The sequence below is a fragment of the Mirounga leonina genome, unplaced genomic scaffold, assembly GCF_011800145.1.
Source record: "Mirounga leonina isolate KUSES-001 unplaced genomic scaffold, KU_Mleo_1.0 Mir_92, whole genome shotgun sequence".
Classification (NCBI taxonomy): Eukaryota; Metazoa; Chordata; class Mammalia; order Carnivora; family Phocidae; genus Mirounga; species Mirounga leonina.
The window spans coordinates 7,720,194-7,743,656 of NW_023270852.1; the positions used below are offsets into that span (position 1 = coordinate 7,720,194).

Below are 23,463 nucleotides of genomic sequence, written 5' to 3' on the forward strand. Positions count from 1 at the left end.
GCATGTTTTGTAAAAACATTAAATAATAACTTGAACTAAAAAAGCAAGAAGGGTCTTACTAGAAAGAGGTTGGCAACACTCCCCCCATTTCCCCACTAATTTTGACACCCCAGAGTATATTCCAAATATCTCAAAGGGTGTCCCTAAATTATCAAAACAAATTTAAATTAACCTGAAACTATTGAAAATTACCATATGCAATACAGCATCTTTAGAATGGGCTGGGAAGGGCTGGAGGTGCTAGGTGCTCCAACTCTGAGGTTATGAATTGCCGGTATTAACCCATGGGCTGTGTAAGTGGCACGTACCTTTAGAATTGTGTTGTATATAAGCGGTAGAACCATCTGCAAGTGTTACTGCTTGCAAGCTTACACCTTCCATATTTTCTAAATTGTCACCATCTATCATAAAAAAAGTTATTTTCTTTAGATAACTATCACACACACATGCTGTCTAAATTAAGTTTTTTAAATGAAAATTAGGCATAAGGCAGACTGCTTAACTTAAGACTCAAATGGGAGTTCTAGCATTTACAAAAAATATCTCCCTGTCCTCCTGCACCCAGTGTCCACAGCAAGGGAACCCACATGATCCCCTCAAATAAATACTGCTCACCTGCCACTGTTACTGCCTCTGTCAGGCACAGGGTAACGTGTTGAGCCTCCATTCCTCCTCCAGGAAACTCTGTCATTCCCTGAGAATCTCGATTTATTTGGGCTAACAACATTTTCTACCTTGAAGAAAAATATAGGCACTTGAGAACAAGGAACAATGCAAATAAAATAAAAGCTACAAAGAATATTCATGAACCACAGAAATTTGCTACAAAAATAAAGTGTTTGAAATAAGCTGAAATTTCACTCAATATGCGGGGTAGGAGTATTAACCCAAAGTCCAAAGCACGCTTTCCATAATTCATCAGTAAACTATTGAGCACACTGACAACTCTTGCCTATCAGTTTTGTCCCATGTCCTAAAGCTTCCACTTCATTAGAGTTCTTTGGGTTTAACACGGTGGATTCCCACTTACTTCCACAATCCTGTTGCCTCGATCTGCAGAGGGCCGTCTTGAGTCTCACTTCTCACTCTGCCAGCCCTGCCCTGATTCAAGCCCCTGCCACCTCTTGCCCACATGACTGCCATATAGCATCCTAACGGGTCTCCCTGCTGCCCCTGTGACCGCCCCACAGTCTCCTCTCAACACAACAGGCACTGTGCCCTTGAGAAGGGAAAAGTTAGATCATGTCCCTCTTCTGCTCAAAACCTTCTGATAACTTATCAGAGTAAAGCCAAAAGTCTTTACCCTGGCCTCTGAGGCCGATGATCTTGCCCCTCACTTCCTACTGCTATCTCATTCATTTTGTTTCAGCCACATTGGTGTCCCTCCTTTGCTCAAACACACTGGGTGATGTAGCCTCAGGACCTTTACAGTTGATGTTCCTTCTGCCTGAAACATGCTTTGCAGTCTCTTCACTGTTATTCCCTCATTTTCTTCAAGTCTTAATGTTGTTACCCCAATGAGAGCTTCTTTGTTCACTTCATTTCAAACTGCACCTCCCACCTCCCAACCATGATATACCCTATCCCTTTTCCCTCCTTTATTATATTTCTGCATAGCACTTATGATTTGACATATTATGTGTATTTACTTAGTTTGTTTCTGTTTGTTTGTTTTAGAGGGAGAAGGGGAGGGGCGGCGAGGGGCAGAGGGAGGAGAGCACCTTAAGCAGGCTCCACACCCAGTGCAGAGGCCAATACGGGGCTCAATCTCATGACCCTGAGATCATGACCTGAGCCAAAATCAAGAGTCGATGCTTAACTGACTAAGACACCCAGGCGCCCCTATTTAGTTTGTTTCTTATCTATTTTTCCCTCCACTAGAATGCACTGGGATTTTTATCTGCTTGCTCACTGCTGACTCACATGTCTAAAAGGTACTAGACACATAACAGACACACAACAGGTGCTAAATAAATGTATGAATGGCTCTTTTGCCAGTCACCACCACAACCGCCTTCCTCTCTTTTCCTACTTCCAGGTCCCATTATCTCTGGAGGCCTTGAGTTGCTTTACACAGGAGTTGGGATAACTTAGCTGCCTTGAGCCAAGGAATTGGACCAGAGGATCTCTTGAGGACTTTCCAGGTCTAAAGATCTGATTTTAGTGTCAATATTTAAAACAACAATGTGCAGATAGTAATAATTTGCAATTGTATTTATGACTACTTGAAGATTTTTATTTTAGAAACACTAAACTGTACCCTTTGGATTAAAGCCAGGAAAGTATCACCACGGTGATAAAAGTCAATCAAGGGCTGACTTTTCAGGGAGTCCTGAAAGATTCACATCCACAACTGTTCATAGAGCAGACTGAAACTTCAACACTTCCTTGCTACCTCTAAGGGTTAACAGAGAAGCCTCAAAGTAACACTAGTATTCTGCTGTTAAGACGCCTGATGAGAATAGGATTGGGAGAGGTTAATTTTCAGAACAAGTTCTATCACTCTGTAACGGAAACAAATTAAGATAAGGAAATGGAAGGGAAACACCTATAAAGATGTAGTAAGCATTGTAATTTCTGCGGTATTCTAGGAGATGAATTTTTTAAAAGGCAGATTACAAGGTAATTTGGGTCATGGTGTTAAGAAATGTCTTAAGGTTTGTCATTTTTTTTTTTTTTTTTTTAGATTTTATTTATTGGGGCGCCTGGGTGGCTCAGTCGTTAAGTGTCTGCCTTCAGCTCAGGTCATGGTGGCAGGGTCCTGGGATCGAGCCCCGCATCAGGCTCCCTGCTCCGTGGGAAGCCTGTTCTCCCTCTCCCACTCCCCCTGCTTGTGTTCCCTCTCTCACTGTGTTTCTCTCTGCCAAAAAAATAAATAAAATCTTAAAAATAAATAAATAGGGGCGCCTGGGTGGCTCAGTCGTTAGGCGTCTGGCTTTGGCTCAGGTCATGATCCTGGGGTCCTGGGATCGAGCCTTGCATCGGGCTCCCTGCTCAGAGGGAAGCCTGCTTCTCCCTCTCCCACTCCCCCTGCTTGTGTTCCCTCTCTCGCTGTGTCTCTGTCAAATAAATAAATAAAATCTTATTAAAAAAAGATTTTATTTATTTGAGAGAGAGAAAGAGACAACAAGCAGGCGGAGGGGGAGAGGGAGAGGGAGAGGGAGAAACAGACTCACTGCTAAGCAAGGAGCCCTATGCGGGGCTCGATCCCAGAACCCTGGGAACATGACCTGAGTTGAAGGCAGATGCTTAACCGCCTGAGCCACCCAGGCGCCCCTAAGGTTTGTCATTTTTTTTTTTTTTAAGATTTATTTATTTATTTGAGAGAGAGAGAGCACGAGCAGGGGGAGAGGCAAAGGGAGAGAGAAAGGAAGAAGCAGACTCTCCGCTGAGCAGGGAGCATGACGCGGGGCCTGATCCCCAGACCCCTGGGATCATGACCCAAGCCGAAGGTAGACGCTCAACCGCTGAGCCATCCAGGTGCCCCAAGTTTTGTCATTTTCATTTAATTACTTAAAATCTCCAAATAACTACAGTATATAGCATCAACAGGTAACTGACATATCTGCAATAAATAAAAGTTCTCCCTTGCCTGAAAGCTGGTCAACTGTTAAATTTCTTTAGGAAGGCTTCAGCACCTATAGTTTTGATCCTAATTGCGGGGGGGAAGCTACATTAACTGAACGATGAAGAGACAACTGTTTCTTGGACATAAACTGCTGGCAAATACATGAAGCAGTGATGGGAGAAAGGGCTTAGAGGAGTTCAAATGGTACTACAATTACCAAAGATAGTAAGTGATGGCAGGTATACAGCACATTTTCTTTTTAAAGTTCTCAAAAAAGACTGTGGGATACAAAGGTCTTTGTTAGAAAACGATCACATGGGGGAAAATATGACAGTGAAGAAAAGGCATGAATGAGCCACAGACCAAACTCTGCAGCTGCTCACATCATATCCATCATCGTGTCTTCTTGATCATTTCTGTCACTGACATTTTCGGGATGTGTGGAAATGAACATGTAAGATATATATGATATCTTTAGAAAGGGCCACCTTCTGAAAGGTAGTCAATTTCATGTGCTTTAATAATGAATCATGGGCCAAAATCAGACAAAGAGGAGGCTATGCTAGAACACTCCAGGAAACTCCAAGAAGACACAGTGTGTAATAAAGTCCCTGCCTTTCTGGAAGATGATGATGCATGTCAGCCTACGAAAAACATACCATGGGGCACCTGGGTGGCTCAGTCGGTTAAGCATCTGCCTTCAGCTTGGGTCATGATCCCAGGGTCCTGGGATCAAGACCTGAATCAGGCTCCCTGCTCAACAGGGAGTCTGCTTCTCCCTCTCCCTCTGCCCTTCCCCCTGCTTGTGCTCTTGTGCTCTCTCTCTCAAATAAAATCTTAAGAAAAAGGACACATACTACATGATTCCACTAATAGGAGGTATCTAAAGTAGTCAAACTCTTAGAAAGTAGCATCGTGGTTGCCAGGGACTAGGGGACAGTGGAAAGGGGGACTTGTTCCCTAGAGACGCATTTTTGCAAGATGAAAACTTTCTAGAGGTCTGCAGCACAACCCTGTGTATACAGTTAACACTACTGTATTGTACTCAAAAATGATTAAAATGTAAATTTTATGTTGTGCTTTTTTACCATAATTTTTTAAAAAAGAACTGGGTGGCTCAGTCAGTTAAGTGTCCTGGGATGGAGCCCTGAGTCAGGCTCCCTGTTCAGTGGGGAGTCTGCGTCTCCCTCTCTTTGCCCCTCCCCCTGCACATGCTCATACGTGCTCTCTTTCTCAAATAAATAAAATCTTTAAAAAAAAAAAGAGCTGAACACATATGGCAGAATGTTAGGATCTGTTAAAAGCTGGGTGGGTACATGGGTGTTCATTCAATTACTTATTCTCCTCCTTATGTTTGACAGATTTCATAATTTAAATAAATAAATAAATGAATGAAATGAGATGAAATGAAATGAAATGACATGAAAAATATCCGGGGCACCTGGCTATCTTAGTTGGAAAAGCATGAGACCCTTGATCTTGGGGTCGTGAGTTCAAGCCCCACATTGGTGTAGAGATTACTAAAAAAATAATAATAAGCTTTTAAAAAAAGTGAAAAACATCTATAATTATCGGCAAGAAGAAAAAGAATGTCTGAAAATTGGTTAAAATTAGTAACTGAATACTAGGTTTCAACTCTTAAAAAAAAATCAGTATTTCCTCACTGATTTGAATCTATATCATACCAATATTTTAAAATGTGAAGACCTGGGGCACCCTGCTGGCTCAGTTGGTGGAGCATGTGACTCTTGATCTTGGGGTTGTAAGTTTGAGCCCCATGTTCGGTAGAGAGATTACTTTAAAATCTTTAGAAATGATAAAATAAAATATAAAGACCTCAGATATTCCAAATTTGTTAGAGACCATTATTACCACAAGTTATTATGAAAACATAAGTCTAACTGTCCAGGTATAAAAGCAAGAACTCCAAAAGCAAGTAAACTTTATCATGATAAGAAATGATATAAAAAGGGATGCCTGGGTGGCTCAGTTGGTTAAGCATCTGCCTTCGGCTCAGGTCATGATCCAAGGGTCCTGGGATCGAGTCCCACATCGGGCTCCTTGCTCAGCAAGGAGTCTGCTTCTCCCTCTGCCTGCCGCTCCCCCCTGCTTGTGTGCACGCTCTCTCTCTCTCTCTCTGATAAATAAAATCTTAAAAAAAAAAAAGATATAAAAAGAAATCTGGAGTGCTTGGGTGGCTCGGTTGGTTAAGTGCCCAACTCCTGATCTCAAGCTCAGGTCGTGAGTTCAAGCCGCACGTTGGGCTCCACACTGGCCTGGAGCCTACAGGAAGGAAGGAAGGAAGGAAGGAAGGAAGGAAGGAAGGAAGGAAGGAAGGAAGGAAGGGAAGAAAGGAAGAAGGAAAGGAAGAAAGAAAGAAGGAAGGAAGGAAAGAAAGGAAAAGAAAAGAGAAGAGATCTAGATTAACACATTTTAGATGTCTCTTTGCATGGAGCCACATAAGGCAGGCCTTCAGAAACTGTCAAACTCACACCCTAACCTCAGGTCAGTTTCACCTAAACGCAACAGAGAAGCTAGGTCTTCCTATTACCTGTTTTCGATTCCAAATTTGCCTTGTAAATTCACTACTATAAAAGGTGCTTTTCCATTTAACGGTCATTCATGCAACATTTTAGGACATCTCCTAACCTGGAATGAGGAAGTTCCTTGGTACATAGAGCAACATGAAAACAGTGGGCTATCCTGTACAGTGGATGCCTGCACTTTCAGTTTACACTGCCTTGGTTAGCATTTGTAGAAAATGGTCTTTCAAGTCTCTTCAGTTTTATTTAAATACACTCAGGGACTTAGTATGTTCCACTGATGAAATGTAATTCAATTAAATACAGAGCAGCTGGAACGTACTGGCAAATGAGGTAGAGTTTTTGCACGCTCCCTAGGATGCTAAAGGGTAAAATACAGGGATAGAATTTATACTACCGATTTTATCTGGGCAGTAGAATATTCTACTGGATGGGTGAAATGGTGGTATTTGAAGGCTTTGCCAAATTCTAGGACCATTCAGTAACTGAATATTTGACACTGACTGGAAGGTGGTTGCAATAAGGTCTACCAGGCTTAACGCTAAAAATACTTACGAGAAAAAGAGGTGAGCGCAGAGACAAGAATTTAGAAATGAACATCTAGGTCTAGTCATCAGGAATGTCAGTTTTGGTGATGGCTTAATATTAACTGAATCATTGATATAAAAAAGAACTTTAAAAACTCTTTCTCTCAAACCTCAACAGATTAGCCACTAACAACATGGCTTGATAAGGGCATGCCTGCAGACAGCAGGTTGCGAAGCATGCCCTGGTTTGCTTTCACTGAGACTAGGGAGTTTCAGGAATAGAAGCAGCAGGAGAAAGAGAGCTTCTGGCATATTCAAAAGCCATTTCTGACATTGCTCTATTAAAAAGGCACAAAGTCGGGGGCCCCTGGTTGCCGCAGTCGGTTAAGCATCCGACTCCTGATTTCAGCTAAGATCTTGATCTCAGGATCGTGAGTTCAAGCCCTTCACTGGGCTCGTGCTGGGTGTGGAGCCTACTTAAAAAGAAAAAAGCAAGAAGAAGAAGAAGAAGGTAGCGGGAGGGGAAGAATGAAGCGGGGGAAATCGGAGGGGTAGACGAACCATGAGAGACGATGGACTCTGAAAAACAAATAGGGTTCTAGAGGGGAGGGGGGTGGGAGGATGGGTTAGCCTGGTGGTGGGTATTGAGGAGGGCACATTCTGCATGGAGCACTGGGTGTTGTGCACAAACAATGAATCATGGAACACTTCATCTAAAACTAATGTTGTAATGTATGGGGATTAACATAAGAATAAAAAAAAAACTAAAAAAAAGAAAAAAGAAAAAAGCATACAGTCATTTCAAGACTATTATGTATGCTAAGTTGTACTTTACTTCCCAAGATAAGCACTGTATATCCTGTATCAGGGCATTCCTGATACACAACTCCTAAACAAAACAGATCCTCTGTCCAAAAAGGCATTGAATAGGACACTAAACGCGGATAGTTTAAACATACACCTCTAGGTAGAAATAACTATTTATGTACGCCTCATATTTACAAAGCACTTTTCAGATCTAATAACTTATTTGACAGTTAAATGGAACAGTCCTGGGGCACCTGGCTGGCTCAGTTGGTACAGTGTGTGACTCTTGATCTCAGGGTTGTAGGTTTGAGCCCCACGTTGGGTATAGAGATTACTTAAAAAAAATAAAATCTTAAAAAAATAAAATAAAAATAAATGGAACAGGGGCACCTGGGTGGCTCAGTCGTTAATTGTCTGCCTTTGGCTCAGGTCATGATCTCAGGGTCCTGGGATCGAGTCCCACATCAGGCTCCCTGCTCAGTGGGTAGCCTGCTTCTCCCTCTCCCACTCCCCCTGCTTGTGTTCCCTCTCTCAGCTGTCTCTCTCTCTCCGTGTCAAATAAATAAAATATTAATAAATAAATAAATGGAACAGTTCTTCAGGGCCATAAAAGTTCTTTGAGCTCTTCCAACCTCCTCTGAACCCCCAAAGCTGTCCAGCACACTTACGTTTGTTTCTTCATGGTAACTACTTAAAATATATTTTTTTTAAGATTTTTTTATTTTTAATATTTTCCATTTGCCTCAAACCTCTCTACTCCCTTTCCTGCTCTCCCTACCCCTTGTCCCTGCCACCTCATTTTCAGCAAATTAATGAGCTCCGAACTTCAAAGAAAGTATAGAAGTCATTAGAGGGGAATTCTTTGCCAATAAACCTATCACTTGACTGCATTTACACACACTTCCTCCTTCTCTCCTACCAGATTACCTTCCTACAAGGTAAAACTAATTCCTCCAACCTGCATTTCATTTGTCTTTCTTCCTTGGGGATCTCAGGGACCTCTTCTGCAAACAATCCCTCTCTTTCTCTACTAGTTCACTCCCATCAAGAATTTTAAAAATACAAAAATAAAATTAAATAAACAAAATCTCACCTCTGATTTAGCTACTAGTCTCTGTCTTTCCTCCTTATCTAGACTAGATAATTTTAGCTAGATTTCTTTTGTTTTTTTTAAAAGATTTTATTTATTTATTTGAGAGAGAGAGCATGAGCAAGAGCACAAGCAAGGGGAGCAGCAGAGGGAGAGGGAGAGAAGACTCCCCGCTGAACAGAGAATTCGACAGGGCTTGATCCCAGGACCCACGGATCATGACCTGAGCTAAAGGCTGAACCACCCAGGCACCCCTTAGCTAGATTTCCTTAACAGTTGTTACTAACAATACTTCCTGATTTCCCACTGCCATCTATCTGGTTTCTGCCCCTAACTCTACGGAAACTGCCCTGGCTGGTCACTAATCTCCAATTTAACATAAAGTTCAACGGCCATTCCTAGGTATTTATTTACCCAATGAAAATATATGTCCACAAAAAACTTGTACAAGAATTGTCCATAGCAGTTTTATTCATAATATTCCAAACTGAAAAGAACCTAAGTATCCATCAATTAAAGAATGGATAAAGATGCTGTGATAAATTTATATAATGCAGTATTAACAATAAAGAGGAACAAGTTACTACTATACATACAATAACAGTGATGAATCTCAAAAATATCGTGTTGAGAGAAATAAGCCATATACAAAACAATACATATTGTATTATTCCATCAATATAACTTCCAAGAACAGGCAAAATTAATCTACAGTGATAGAAATTAAACTGTGGTTACAAGGCTGGGGGATCTTCTTTTGAGTGATGATCATTTTGGGTGGATACAACTGCCAAAATTCATCAAATGGAACATTGAAGATTATACCTTAGATTTTTAAGAAGTTTAAAAAAGGACCTAATGTGGCAATAGTTAAACATTAAAAAAAAAAAGTAATGGAGATTTTTCAGTTGTATCATACTTGATTTAATACCACTGACCTTTTATCTATTTGGAACACTCTCTTGCCTTGGCTCTGCGGCATTCACATGCTCCTGGTTATCTCCAGCTTCCTAGCTAATCCTTTTCAGTTTCTCCTGTGGGTTCCTAAAGACTGAGGATCCTCAAGTTTCTGTCCTAGTTTGTTCTTTCATTTTATACCCCTTTCCTCTTGAGCAATCACATCCATTCCCATGGCTTCAAAGATCTCTGGAATTTATAAGCTCTCTAAAATCTATCCAGTCCTTTAAGAGTTACTGATCTATCTAGTGGCTTACCGGCCTCAATGACCTCCATGGTCCACAGTCACCTCCATCTCAACAGATTCCCATGAAATTCTCCTTCCGCATTTTCTACCTCAGTGACAAATGCAATCACCAACCCAGTAACTGAAATCTCCCTTATTCTCCAGCCAATCACTAATAACTATCACTCTACCTCCTAATACCTATCAAATTAATTCACTTCTGTTAGACTGTCTTAATTGAGGCTACCATCATGCACTTGGATTATTGTATCAGCCTCCTTAAAGTCTACTCCTACGTTCCTCCAATATAATCTCCATAGTGCAGTCCAAGTGATTTCAAACCCAATCATAGCAGTTCTCTGTCTCAAAACCTTTAGTACTCTCCCATTTCCCCAGAGTCCAGATATTATGATCTGGACTCTAGTAAACTTCTCTAATAGGTTGGACAACCATTCCAATTTGCCCAAGACTGAGGAGGTTCCCGGAATACGGGGCTTTCCATTTTGTTTTAAGGGGCAGGAGGTGGGGGGTATGGACTTGGTTTTAAAACTGGGATAGTCCTGGGCAAATGAAGACAAGTCAGTCACTCTATCCTCTAGTCTTGTTCTAGTCACAACCTCCTCACATTCTATATCCACCCAATCTTGATTAAAATTCTAATAGTTAGGGGCGCCTGGGTGGCTTAGTTGGTTAAGCATCTGCCTTCGGCTCAGGTCATGATCCCACGGTCCTGGGATCGAGCCCCGCATCAGGCTCCCTGCTCAGCAGGAAGCCTGCTTCTCTTCCTCTCCCACTCCCCCTGCTTGTGTTCCTTCTACGCTGTCTCTGTCAAGAAATAAATAAAATCTGGGGCGCCTGGGTGGCTCAGATGGTTAAGCGTCTGCCTTCGGCTCAGGTCATGATCCCAGGGTTCTGGGATCGAGTCCCGCATCGGGCTCCCTGCTGGGCGGGGAGCCTGCTTCTCCCTCTGCCTCTGTCTCTCTCTCTGACTTTCATGAATAAATAAATAAATAAATAAAACACTCAAAAATAAATAAATAAATAAATAAATAAAATCTTTAAAAAAAGATAAAATAAAATAAAATTCTAGTAGTTAATGATACTATCATTTAATAATATTAATAAAAATAATAATACAGAGGCACCTGGGTGGCTCAGTCGATCAAGCTTCTGCCTTTGGCTCAGGTCATGATCCAGGGTCCTGGGACGGAACCCCGAGTCGGGCTCCCTGCTCAATGGGGAGTCTGCTTCTCCCTCTCCCCTTCCCCCCTGCCTGTGCTCTTCCTCTCTCTCTCAAATAAATAAAATCTTTAAAAAAATTAATAATACAAATACATATTAAACAGCAAATGATAAAGATAATAACTAACCCTTTCATAATACTTACTATATGCCAGGCATCACTACTAATTTATTTAATCCTTCTAGCAATCCCATGAATAAAGTACCATTTTATCCCAATTTTGCAGATAAAGAAAATGAAGCTCAGAAAGGTTAACTGGTATCTTTAACTTCGCAAAGTGGCAAAGTCTAACTTCTAACCATTTGACTCAACAACTCTTACATGAGCTAGTGGATTATTTGCCACGCCCAGAAAAGCCTAACGTATCTCTTGCATCTAGGTCTCTATATATTGCTATTCCCACCATCTAGAACTCTTCCTCCTCTCTTTACCTTGCTAAATTCTTCCAGTCTGATTCCACCAGAAAATTTTATCTGAACTTCCCAAATTGGGTCAGAATGCTTTAGATGTATTTCCCATGATACTCTGTCTATACATAACACTTATTACAATATACTTTAATTACCTGTTCTTCTCTAGAGCAGAAGCAGTGTATCTACAGTAACGAGCTACTAGAACAAAATGTCTAAGGAGGATACCCCTACAGGTAGATAAGAAAGTGTGGGTTGTACTTGAGAAGGAATGCTTATGAGAGGTAGTATAACATATTTAAGAATGAGGACTCTGGAGCCAGACAACCTGCTTCAAAATCTCATTGTACCACATATTATCTATGTGACCAAGGGCAAGTACTTAACAGCTCTGTGCCACAGTTTTCCTATCTATAAAAGGAGGGTACTCAACAGAGCTGTTATAAGGATAAATATAAATTGCTTAGAACAGCACCCGGCATTACTACTACTTATCAGTAGTTTTAGGCTAAATGAGAAGAGATCACACAGCTCTATGTCTCTGTCTATTGACTCTTTTCTCCTACTACTGTAAAAGGGTACTGCAGAAGCAAGCAAGCAAAAACAGGCTTTGGAGATGCATTATACAAGAGGAACTTTCCTCTTACTTATTCTTTTCACTTTAAAAATATCTTTACTGAGGGGTGCCTGGGTGGTGCAGTCAGTCAGTCGGGCATCTGTCTCTTGGTTTCGGCTAAGGTCATGATCTCAGTGTTGTGAAATCAAGCCCTTTCTCTCTCCCTCTGCCCCTGCCCCTGCACCCAGCGCCCCTCCTGCACTCACTCTCTCTCTCTAATAAAGAAATCTTTAAAAATGTCTTTACTGATGGGCACCTGGGTGGCTCAGTCGTTAAGCGTCTGCCTTCGGCTCAGGTCATGATCCCAGCGTCCTGGGATCCAGCTCTCTCCTCAGTGGGGAGCCTGCTTCTCCCTCTCCCATTCCCCCTGCTTGTATTCCCTCTCTCACTGTCTCTCTCTGTCAAATAAATAAATAACTAAAAACTTTTAAAAAATAAAAAATAAAATAAAAATGTCTTTACTGAGACATAATCCACATACCACAATATTTACCCATTTAAGGTATACACAATTCAATGGCTTTAGTATATTCAAAGTTGTACAAACATTGCCACAACATACATTCAGGATATTTTTATCACTTCCAAAAAGAAAACCTCATCTCCCCCGCCCCGTCCCCCCAAAGCCCTAGGCAAGCAATCACTAAGCTACTTTCTATCTCCATAGATCTTCTTCTTGATATTTCATATAAATGGAATTACACAGTATGTGGTCTCTTGTGACTGGCTTGTTTCACTTAAAATGTTTTCAAGGTTCATCCATGTTGTAGCATAGATCAGTATTTCATTCCTTTTTATTGCTGAATAATGGTTCATTGTATGAATGTACCACATTTTATTTATCCAATCATCTGAGTTGTTTGCATCTAGATATTTGAGCCATTTTCCAATTTTTGGCCATCATGAATAATGCCACAAATACTGGTGTACAAGTTTTTGCGTGGACATAGGTTTCAGTTCTCTTGGGGATATGTATGCATGTATGTATATAATTGCTGGGTCATATGGTTAACTCTACGCTTAAATTGTGAGGAACTGTCAAACTTTTCCAAAGCAGTTGCATTATATTACATTCCCAACTAGCAACGTATCAGGTTCCAATTTCTCAATTTCTCGTCTTAACTAACAGTTTATCAGTCTTTGATTATAGCCATTCTTGTGTGTATGAAGTGGTATCTCACTGTGGTTTGATTTGCATTTCCCTTATGGCTGTCCCTATAAATGCATTTTTAAGTGCAACCCTTTGACTTTATTCACTCAATGAGAATAAGACTGCTTAAATTCAAAATTTCAAATCAAAGTAATAGATACCAATAGCAGGTTTATGCACCCAACATACTGAATAACCAAAAGAAACAGAAAGACAATCATGATTCACACAAGATTAGTTCAGAGGATAACCAGGTTTTTAAAATTCTCATACTATGCTTCAGTTATTTAACTGATCTATCAGCGTTAAAGAACAGTATCAATTAATGTTTCAAGTTGAATCACTAGTTGTAAAAGAGGGAACATATAGTATAGAGGCCTTAGGTATATCCTTTTTGTGGAAAACAACTCTACTTTCACTGAACATATAAGTAGAAAAGGCATGACGTTTCTATATATATTTAGATTTTCTAGTCTCATATTATCTATTCAAACCTGAGAGTGGAAAACTGAACACAACCTCAGGGTACTAGGGTTGAGGAAAAACAGCCTACCAGTTGTAGCCTACTGGAGTGATTAGATATACTAGAAATGTATTTTAGGACTCTTTCATTAATTTCTGTAAAAAATAAAATGCCATGGACGCCTGGGTGGCTCAGTCAGTTAAGCGTCTGCCTTTGGCTCAGGTCACGATCCCAGGGTTCTGGGATCGAGTCCCGCATCGGGCTCCCTGCTCAGCAGGAAGCCTGCTTCTCCCTCTGCCTGCAGCTCCCCCTGCTTGTGCGCTTTCTCTAGAAAAAAATGCCAACTTAAAGAAACTACACATTTGTTCTCACAAAATAATTATGTACCTATTTCAATCTCTTTTGTTTAAAAGTAGTTTAAAGCAAAACAGCAACCACCACCACCACAACCTTATGTTAAAAAAATAGAAATTTAAGTTCATTTTGTAAGAAGGGATTGCTCTTTTTTTTAAGATTTTATTTGTTTTACAGAGAGAGAGAGAGAGAGAGAGAGAGACCAAGAGACCAGGAGAGACAGTGTGTGTGCACACAAGCAGGGAGAGGGAGAGGGACCAACAGGCTCTGCGCTGAGCATGAAGCCCATGTGGGGCTCGATCTCAAGACCCTAAGATCATGACCCTGAGATCATGACCTGAGCTGAAATCAAGAGTCAGACGCTTCACTGACTGAGCCACCCAGGTACCCCTAAACCCATTCTTAAATTTGCAACAGGGCAATTGCTAACTCCATGACTTTTATACTTCAAACCTTTCGTTTCCATCTCCTCACACATTAACTATTGCAATAAGCTCTTTACCACTCTCTTTGCTCCAATCTCATCCTTCCAGTCTAATAACACTGCCAACTGTCTTATATTGTTTTTGTACACCATTAAAATTTTCATTGCATACAACACTGTAATATAAATTTAAAAGTTAAAAAGAATTATTTCCAATAGCTTAACAAATCAAATCTTTTCATTTTTACTGGTTTTCTACTCTAACTCTTGCTATCCATATGCATACATAATTTTTATAGCATTGTAATTATAGTATAGATAACGTTTTGTATTCAGTTCTTGTCATTTCTGTAAAGTATTCCAAGTTGCCAAATAATCCTCACAGTGATTACTTTTAATTCACATTTAACAAATTAATTTTCCTCTCAAGACATTTAGCATTTTTCTCATTACATGCTAGGCACATATCATTTTGTCATAAAAAGCATTCTTAGGGCGCCTGGGTGGCTCAGTCGTTGGGCGTCTGCCTTCGGCTGAGGTCATGATCCAGGGTCCTGGGATCAAGCCCCGTGACGGGCTCCCTGCTCAGCAGGAAGCCTGCTTCTCCCTCTCCCACTCCCCCTGCTTGTGTTCCCTCTCTCACTGTGTTTCTGTCAAATAAATAAATAAAATCTCTTTTAAAAAGATAATAAATAATATTTTAAAAAGCACTCTTTTAATTAACGTGTTTATAAATAAATACAGTTTTTTGGGCTAGGGGTATGAAGTAGATTACATCCTTAAATTCTAGGTTTAAGATTACTGGATCAAAAACTGTGAGCCTTTTTATGACTATTAAAATTTTCTGCCATTACTTTCTATAAGTGTTGCACTGACTGCCCTGCCACCAGTAACATAATGACTATGCTCATTTTACCACATCTTATTGGCCCTGGCTATTACACTGGATGCTCCAAGAACAGATGGATGATTAGTCAAAAAGACTAAAGGGAAGCATAAAATTATGTATACTTTAAATATTTTAAATAAACATATTCATTCACCAATTTTTGATAGAAGGCCAAGGCCCTTTCTCTGAGAATTGGGTGTGTGGATCTATTCAGTATCAACTTTTTTACAAAAATCACTAGCATGATGCATTCTAGTTTGGGTTACTTTTTTTTTTTCAAAGGGTTTTGTTTCGTTTTTAGATTTTATTTATTTGAGAGAGAGAGAGAAGCAGCAAGAGGAGGGGCAGAGGGAGAGGGAGAAAGAGACTCCCTGAGGGCAAGGAGCCCTTTGTGGGACTCGATCCCAGGACCCTGGAATCAGGACCTGAGCCGAAGGCAGACGCTTAACCGACTGAGCCATCCAGGTGCCCCAAGTCTGGGTTACTTTAAAGAAGAGCAAGAACTTAAGATCCTTTCAAATGAATCCTGAGACAGAATCTTCCAGATCTGAACATTTTCCCCTATGATCGCTTATAGTTGTACTACTTATAGGTCTAAGTCCAGTTCCTTGGTCTGACATTCAGGCTACTTTCCAATCTGGCTCCCATGTACTTTTTGAATTTCATCTCCTATTATTTTCCTTTAGGTCTTTATATTTACCATGATCAAGTACTAAAAAAAAATATGTTAGATAAATATCTAGGACTGATATTTTGAGTAGTATATGTATACATGTACATGTGTATGTGTTATACATACATGTGACTATGCGTATACACACATGTATATGTATTAAGTATGTGTGCGTGCACACACAAGCTTTTAGAGATACAGAGAGGTAAAAAAGAAGGGGTGTTTAACTTTAAGAAACTCATTCCATGGTGGGACACAAGTGAAAACAGGTCATTAGGGGCGCCTCGGTGGCTCAGACAGTTAAGCTTTGCTAAGTCTGCCTTCGGCTCAGGTCATGATCCCAGGGTCCTGGGATCAAGCCCTATGTCAGGCTCCTTGCTCAGCAGGGAGTGTGCTTCTCCCTCTGCCCCTCCCCTTGCTCATGCTCTCTCACTCGCGCTCTCTCTCAAATAAATAATAAAAATAAAATTTAAAAAAAAGGTCATTAAAACACAATGTGGGGGGGAACCCCATAACAATTAGAACAACTATCAATATTTTAAATGCAAATCTTTAACCAAGTAATTCTTCTTGGGACTTATTAGACATTCTCAAGTGTGCAAAGTTCATTGTAGTATTATTTACAATAGTAAAAAATAGTCAACAATCTAAAAGTGCACCCAGGGGCACCTGGGTGACTCAGTCGTTAAGCGTCTGCCTTTGGCTCAGGTCATGATCCCAGGGTCCTGGGATCGAGCCCCACATCGGGCTCCCTGCTTAGCAAGAAGCCTGCTTCTCCCTCTCCCACTTCCCCTGCTTGTGTTCCCTCTCTTGCTGTGTCTCTCTCTGTCAAATAAATAAATAAAATCTTTAAAAAAATAAAAATAAAAGTGCACCCAAAAGAATAAATTATAGGACATCCATAAATGAAACACGCAGACATGAAAAAGAATGGGATAAATATGAAATGGTAGGAAATACATACAAGATATATTGCAAGTGGGGGAAAAGCAAATTGCAGAAGAGTATTTATGGTATGACTGTACTGTTTTTAAAAATGTACATAAATATATGTATATGCTAGTATTTACATTTAAAAACTCAAGTGGTGGGAGGCCTGGGTGGCTCAGTTGGTTAAGCTTCTGCCTTGGGCTCAGGTCATGATCTCAGGGTCCTGGAATCGAGTCCCGCATCTGGCTCCCTGCTCAGCAGGAACCCTGCTTCTCCCTCTCCCACTCCCCCTGCTTGTATTCCCTCTCTTGCTGTGTCTCTGTCAAATAAATAAAATCCTAAAAATAAAAAATAAATAAAACTACTTTAAAAAGTTACTATAAAGAAAAGCATTAACAGAGTAAGGAGCACCTAACTTTGCCTCAGGGATGCAAAGATGACGATATGCAAATTTGGGCATAAAAACACAAGTAAACAATTCCTAGGGGTAGAAGTAGAAAGGGCAGTCTAGGCTCAGGGAACAGCTTGTAATTCTCACTGGCTCTTCCATGGTGCCTCTGGCCCTCACTAGCTGGATCTCAGTCATCATTTGAATCCTACAGTATTTGCTGCTATTTGGCTTGTAGCCCAGGTCACCGGGAATTACGAATCACATTTTTATTATCATAGGTTTCATCTGTATATGGCTTAATAATTTGCTGGTATGCTCCGCATTTGAATCTTGCTCAGTTCCCGGGCAATTAACCTGCTGCTGAGCTTCCGTTTTCTCTTTTGAAAAAATGGGAGAATATCCACCTGATAGGGCTATCGTAAGAAAGGAAATAAATACATAAAGACCTTAGCACTCAAGATGTACTCAAAACCTGCCAGTTTTCTTTCTGCAGGTGAGGAAAGTGAGGTTTACAAACTTCGTTTGTGGCTGAATGGCTTGATTCCTGATATCTACTGCTCCTCTCTCCTCTTAGCAGTCCTTAAAATCCCACGTCCAGTCTGCCCAATTAGACTATAAGCGTTCTAAGGTAGGTACTGTGTTCTATGGGTCTTTAAAATTTTGACACCTAAGATTATATACTCAATGAATATCTAATGAGTTTAACATAACTCATGTTGCAGAGTGCTTTACAAATGTCCTCTATTGTATACATCCAGTCATGCTGACCTTCCTGCTTTAGCACATACTGTTCTGTGTCACTTATCTAAAATATCCATTCTACCACCATTCCCTTATTCTTTTTTTTTTTTTTCATTATTTAGATCCACCATTCCCTTATTCTTTACCACAGAACTCTATCTCCTTCATAGTACTTATCAGAATTTCTAAGTGAACTCTAAGTTCCATCATGGCTGGGTCCCCATCTGTTGTTCACCCCTGAATTCTCAGTGCCTACAAGAATGCCTGACGCATGGTATATACTTACTAAATATTTGTTGAACAAATGAATACAATTCGTATAAAGACATGGCTAATTGGGGCGCCTGGGTGGCTCACTCATTAAGTGTCTGCCTTTTGCTCAGGTCATGATCCGATCCCAGGGTCCTGGGATCAAGCCCCGCATCAGGCTCCCTGCTCCCTGGGAAGCCTGCTTCTCCCTCTCCCACTCCCCCTGCTTGTGTTCCCTCTCTCGCTGTCTCTCTCTCTCTCAAATAAATAAATAAAATCTTTAAAAAGAAAAAGAGGACATGGCTAATTAACTGCCTGAGACAGGTCTAAGACTAGGTCTTCTTTTATTCCAATGCTCTTTTCATCATGCCTCACCTTTTATAATATGCTATTGTACTGTGCGTATATAGCATATATAAACTGCCATTCATTTAAATGATTCCAACTTCTTGTGACCATTACATCTGCACTATATAAAAAAAATCTCTATTTTGCAATACAAGCCCAAACGCATTCATTGTTATTTAAAGATGTGCATAAATAACACAAAAACTTCCCTGCTATCCCATATTATGTACAGATTCAAAATACTGTATCTTTCTAGGAACTACAGACTCTTATATTTTAAAAGTTAAAGAAGTTAAAGAAGTTAGGTATGTGGTATGTTACTGAATAACTCAGCTAAGAGACTAGGCTTGAGCCAATCATTGGTTCAAGTCATATCTTTGCTGTATAATAAATGGACAAGTTACTCCAAACTTCAGTTGACTTACTGTAAAACAGGGATAACGCTAGTACTTGACTTAGGTTCATAACAAAGATAATAGTTTTATGTATATATGTAAACCACTCAACAGTGGAAATTAAGTGCTAAGTAAAGTGGTATTTTAAGTACAAAAAAAAAAAAATAGTTTGTGGCATTAAATGCCTGTGTCTACACATTAATGGACAAGTTATTTCCCCAGAGTGTAGAGTTCCCACTGCTGCATAGTTTTAATATAATTTATTTCATGAAATAGTTGATAATGGGATTTTAAAGTTTATTTATTTATAATCTCTACACCTAATGTGGGGCTTGAACTCACGACCTGGAGATCAAGAGTCACATACTCGGGCGCCTGCGTGGCCCAGTTGGTTAAGCGACTGCCTTCGGCTCAGGTCATGATCCTGGAGTCCCGGGATCGAGTCCTGCATCAGGCTACCTGCTCAGCAGGGAGTCTGCTTCTCCCTCTTCTGCTCTCTCTCTCAAATAAATAAATAAAATCTTTATAAAAAAAAAAAAGAGTCGCATACTCTACTGACAGCCAGCCAGGTGCCCCTGCAGCACAGTTTTAAACTGGGATTAGATTTATGGGAAAGTGTGGACAAAAGTGTATCACTGCTTTCAATTTTTTTTCTATGAGGGAGAGGGAGATTTCTCAGTCTAAATCCATCTTAAAAACAAAATCATTTTGATTGACAGTACAATAAAGTTTAAAACACTGTCCTATAAAGGCCATCCTTTAAAATGAATGCAAACAGGGCGCCTGGGTGGCTCAGTCGTTAAGTGTCTGCCTTCGGCTCAGGTCATGGTCCCAGGGTCCTGGGATCGAGCCCCGCATCGGGCTCCCTGCTTCGCGGGAAGCCTGCTTCTCCCTCTCCCACTCCCGCTGCTTGTGTTCCCTCTCTCACTGTATCTCTCTCTGTCAAATAAATAAAATCTTTAAAAATAAATGAATAAATAAATAAAAATAAAATGAATGCAAACTAAGCACAGAAAGAAGCAGCGACACAACACAACTCTTTAAGAAATCATTATGTCCTGAAATCAAGCCAGGGGCAAAAAGACTCAGAACTAAGTAAAACCTCAGATTTAAACAAAAACAAGAACTAGATAAAAACTTCAAAATTAAGTAATCACAAAAACCTCAGGACTCAGAAAGTTCTCCTGAGGCACCTGGGCGGCTCAGTCCGTTAAGCATCTGCCTTTGGCTCTGGTCATGATCTCAGGGTCCTGGGACTGAGCCCAGCATGGGGCTCCCTGCTCAGTGGGGAGTCTGTTTCTCCCTCTCCCCCTTGCTTGCGCTTTCTCATGCTCTCTCTCAAATAAATAAATCTTTATTTTTTTAAAAGGTTTTATTTATTCATTTAAGAGACAGAGAGAGATACAGAGAGAGCACAAATGGGGAGAGTCAGAGGGAAAGGGAAAAGCAGACTCCCTGCTGAGCTGCGAGCCCGACACAGGGCTCGATCCCACGACCTGGAGATCATGACCCAAGCCGAAGGCAGACGCTTAACTATCTGAGCCACCCAGGTGCCCCTTAAAATCAATCAATCAATCAATCAATCAATCAATCAAGAAAGTTCTCCTAACATGATCATAAACTGCATATGCATCATAAGTAATAATGGCTGAAGTAATGGTGGAGGCATAATTCCCCAATCTAGCTAGGTCATCATTCCATGAAGAACATGATGAATGCATATTCCACTGTAATATCCCAGCTTGCAGCAAAGGGCTATGGACATTTTACAAATCATCTATTTGATAAAGACTTTTACACAAAGAAGGCTTACAACTCAATAATAGACAAACAATCCAATTTCAAAATGGGGAAAAGATCCAAACAGACATTTCTCCAAAGAAGGACATACAAATGGCCAACAAACACATGAAAAACATGCTTAGCAACATTGGGAAATGCAAGTCAAAATCACAAGAGATACCACTTCATAGCCACTAGGAGGACTACCATCAGAAAGACTGATAATAACAAGTGTTGGCAAGGATATGGAGAAATGAGAACTCTCACATTGCTGAGAGGAATGCAAAATGGTGCGGCCACTTTGGAAAAATTTGACAGTTCCTCAAAAGGTTGAGCATAGTGTTATTGTATGACCAAGAAATTCTACTCCTAGGTATATAAAAATATCTCAGAGAGAAGAAAACGTATGTCCACACAAAAGCTTGTACACAAATGTTCACAGCAGCGTAACAGACAAAAAGTGAAAACTCAAATGTCCATCAATAGATGAATGTTTAAATAAAACTTAGGTCCATACAATGAACTATTATTTGGCAATAAAAAGAAATGAGGTACTAACACAAGCTATAACATTAATGAACTTTGCAAATATGCTGTGAAAAAAGCCAGTCACAAAGCCAACATACTGTGTGATTCCATTTACATGAAATGTTCAGAATAGGCAAATCTGTAGATTAGTGGTTGGGGAAGGGGGCAGATTTAAGGGTAAATGGGGAGTAATTTAACTGGTAGTTTCTTTTAGGGGTGATGAACATGTTTTAAAACGGACTGTGGTGATGGGGGCACAGCAAAATTTATTAAACCTACCTAATTATATACTTCAAATGGGTGAATTGTAAGGTATGTAAATTATATCAATAAAGATATTATTTTTTAAAAATAAAAGGGTGCCATAGAAAAAATAGCCACTCAAGTATTTGTAAACCGCCAATAATTTCCAAAGTAGTCAAGATACGCCTGGATAAAATTAGTTATGCATCTTATCTTAATGATCTCATCACCTGTTCTCTTACTAAACTTTAATAATGAACTTAAACTAGGCATCCAGTAAGAGCAAACATTAAATACTGCACAGATTTTTAACTCAGCAAAACGTGTATCTTCTAGTAACACTCAGGAAAAAGACGACCACAACCTTGAACCTACAATTTTTCATCACACCCCTACTTGATCATACCAGCTGATTAAACACCTCAAAGGCTGAAGCGTATTTTAAACAAATAATGGGTTTAGCAATGGTATCCTTCCTATTTTTTGCTTAGCTTCGTTAATGGGGAAAAAAATGCTTTAAAAGAAGCAACAGGGGAGGGAATAAAAATCGGTTCACGTTCCACAGTAATATAGTACAAAGCAACTGAAAGATTCGTTAACTCTGGCCAAAACCGAGAAAAAGGGGCAATGATAAAACTGACAACTTCTAATATTCGATGTTAGGCCCCAGTAACCTAAAAATTAAAAAAAAAAAAAAAAGTGAGAGAAACAAGAAATTTGTGCACGATATGGGTGGGAGGAAATTCTGGGTGCGATCTGCAGACGGGATCCTGAGCGGGCCCTGGGCCAGTCCTGCCGCCGACGTCGGGATGGGGCCTGGTGCGGACCGTGGCCCGGCGTCGGCGTCCCGGCCGGAGGAGCTTTGCCTCGGCGGCGTCTGGGGACTCGCCCCGCGCGGAGGTCAAGCCGAGAAGCGCCGCCAGGATCCCGAGGGCTCCACCCTCCCCTCTTTCACTCCCTCCCCTCGGCGGTCCCCTGAGGGGAACAGGCGGGGCGCAACGCGCAGAGACAAGGGGGGGAGGGTGCGTCCTCAGCGAGAAAAGCTCCGCCGCCCCAGAGTGGCGGCCGCGGGTTATTAATAAACTCCGCTTCTGCCCAGGCGCCGCTACCGAGGCCGGCCGTAGGATCGGCAGGGCCTGCGGCGAAGGCTGAGGAGCCGGAGTCAGAGCCCGGGCCCGAGCGGGCCCGCGCCGCCGCGCTGAGGGCGGCGGCCGGGCGGAGAATAATGCACACTGGGTAAAAACACATTTATATACGAACCTCCGAGAAAATTTTCCAACAATTCCTTCGTCCGACCACCATGCACCAGGACAGGAAACAGCCGCCCGGCCCCCAGGCCCCGCAACCCGCATAGCGAGTCTGAGGCCCGCCCCCAGCCTCCATTGGGCGGTCATTACGTCACTCACGAGACGCTTCCTGCTTGCGATTGGCTCAAATTTAGGCGACGCGAAAGGAGACCGCCTCATTCACGCCCCCTTTCCGTGACGTTAGCCTCGTCTGGCCTTGCAGCCAGCGCCTGAATGGTTTGTGCAAAGGGCGGAATCGAAGTTCCTCTGTCTGACTGGTTGGCAGAACCGCTTATCCTAGAGAGATACCGCCTCGCTGACAAGTGATTTATGCCGATTCTGGGGCCCCAGCGGGAGGCGCCATTTTGTAGTGAGGGAGGGAGGCTGGTCCTTGTGACTAGCCGGGAGGGAGATGGAGTGACAGGCGCCATTTTCCCCACAGGGGCTAGGAGGTGGCCTTGGGTCTCCCGGTTGGCTTCCTGGAGCGCGTTCTGGAGATTGGTTGGGCTTTGCCTAGGGATTGCCGAGTGTCGCCCCGTTGGGAGGAAAGTGGTAGGGAGGGCTAGGACAGAAAAAGACGTCTGACCGCTCCTTGGGGGCTCTCGGTGCCAGCCGAGGCCTTTGGTTTGG

The 23,463-nt window shown here is 41.4% G+C and overlaps 1 protein-coding gene across 4 annotated transcripts in view; it reads right to left on the bottom strand.

Moving 5' to 3' along the window:
- The window catches only part of ZNF143 (zinc finger protein 143), a 64,624-nt gene extending 41,498 nt beyond the window's left edge, over positions 1–23,126 (bottom strand). For 2 of the 4 annotated variants that reach the window (XM_034995641.1, XM_034995640.1), the window contains exons 1-3: positions 22,808–23,126; positions 616–734; positions 309–401 (exon numbers count right to left, since the gene is read on the bottom strand). In XM_034995641.1, the coding sequence (XP_034851532.1) occupies positions 309–401; positions 616–727 (205 nt within the window). In that variant the 5' untranslated portion in view covers positions 728–734; positions 22,808–23,126. The remainder of the gene's footprint in view (positions 1–308; positions 402–615; positions 735–22,807) is intronic. The other 2 variants (XM_034995643.1, XM_034995642.1) reach the window with 1 other exon arrangement.
- Between the last annotated feature and the right edge of the window lie 337 nt (positions 23,127–23,463).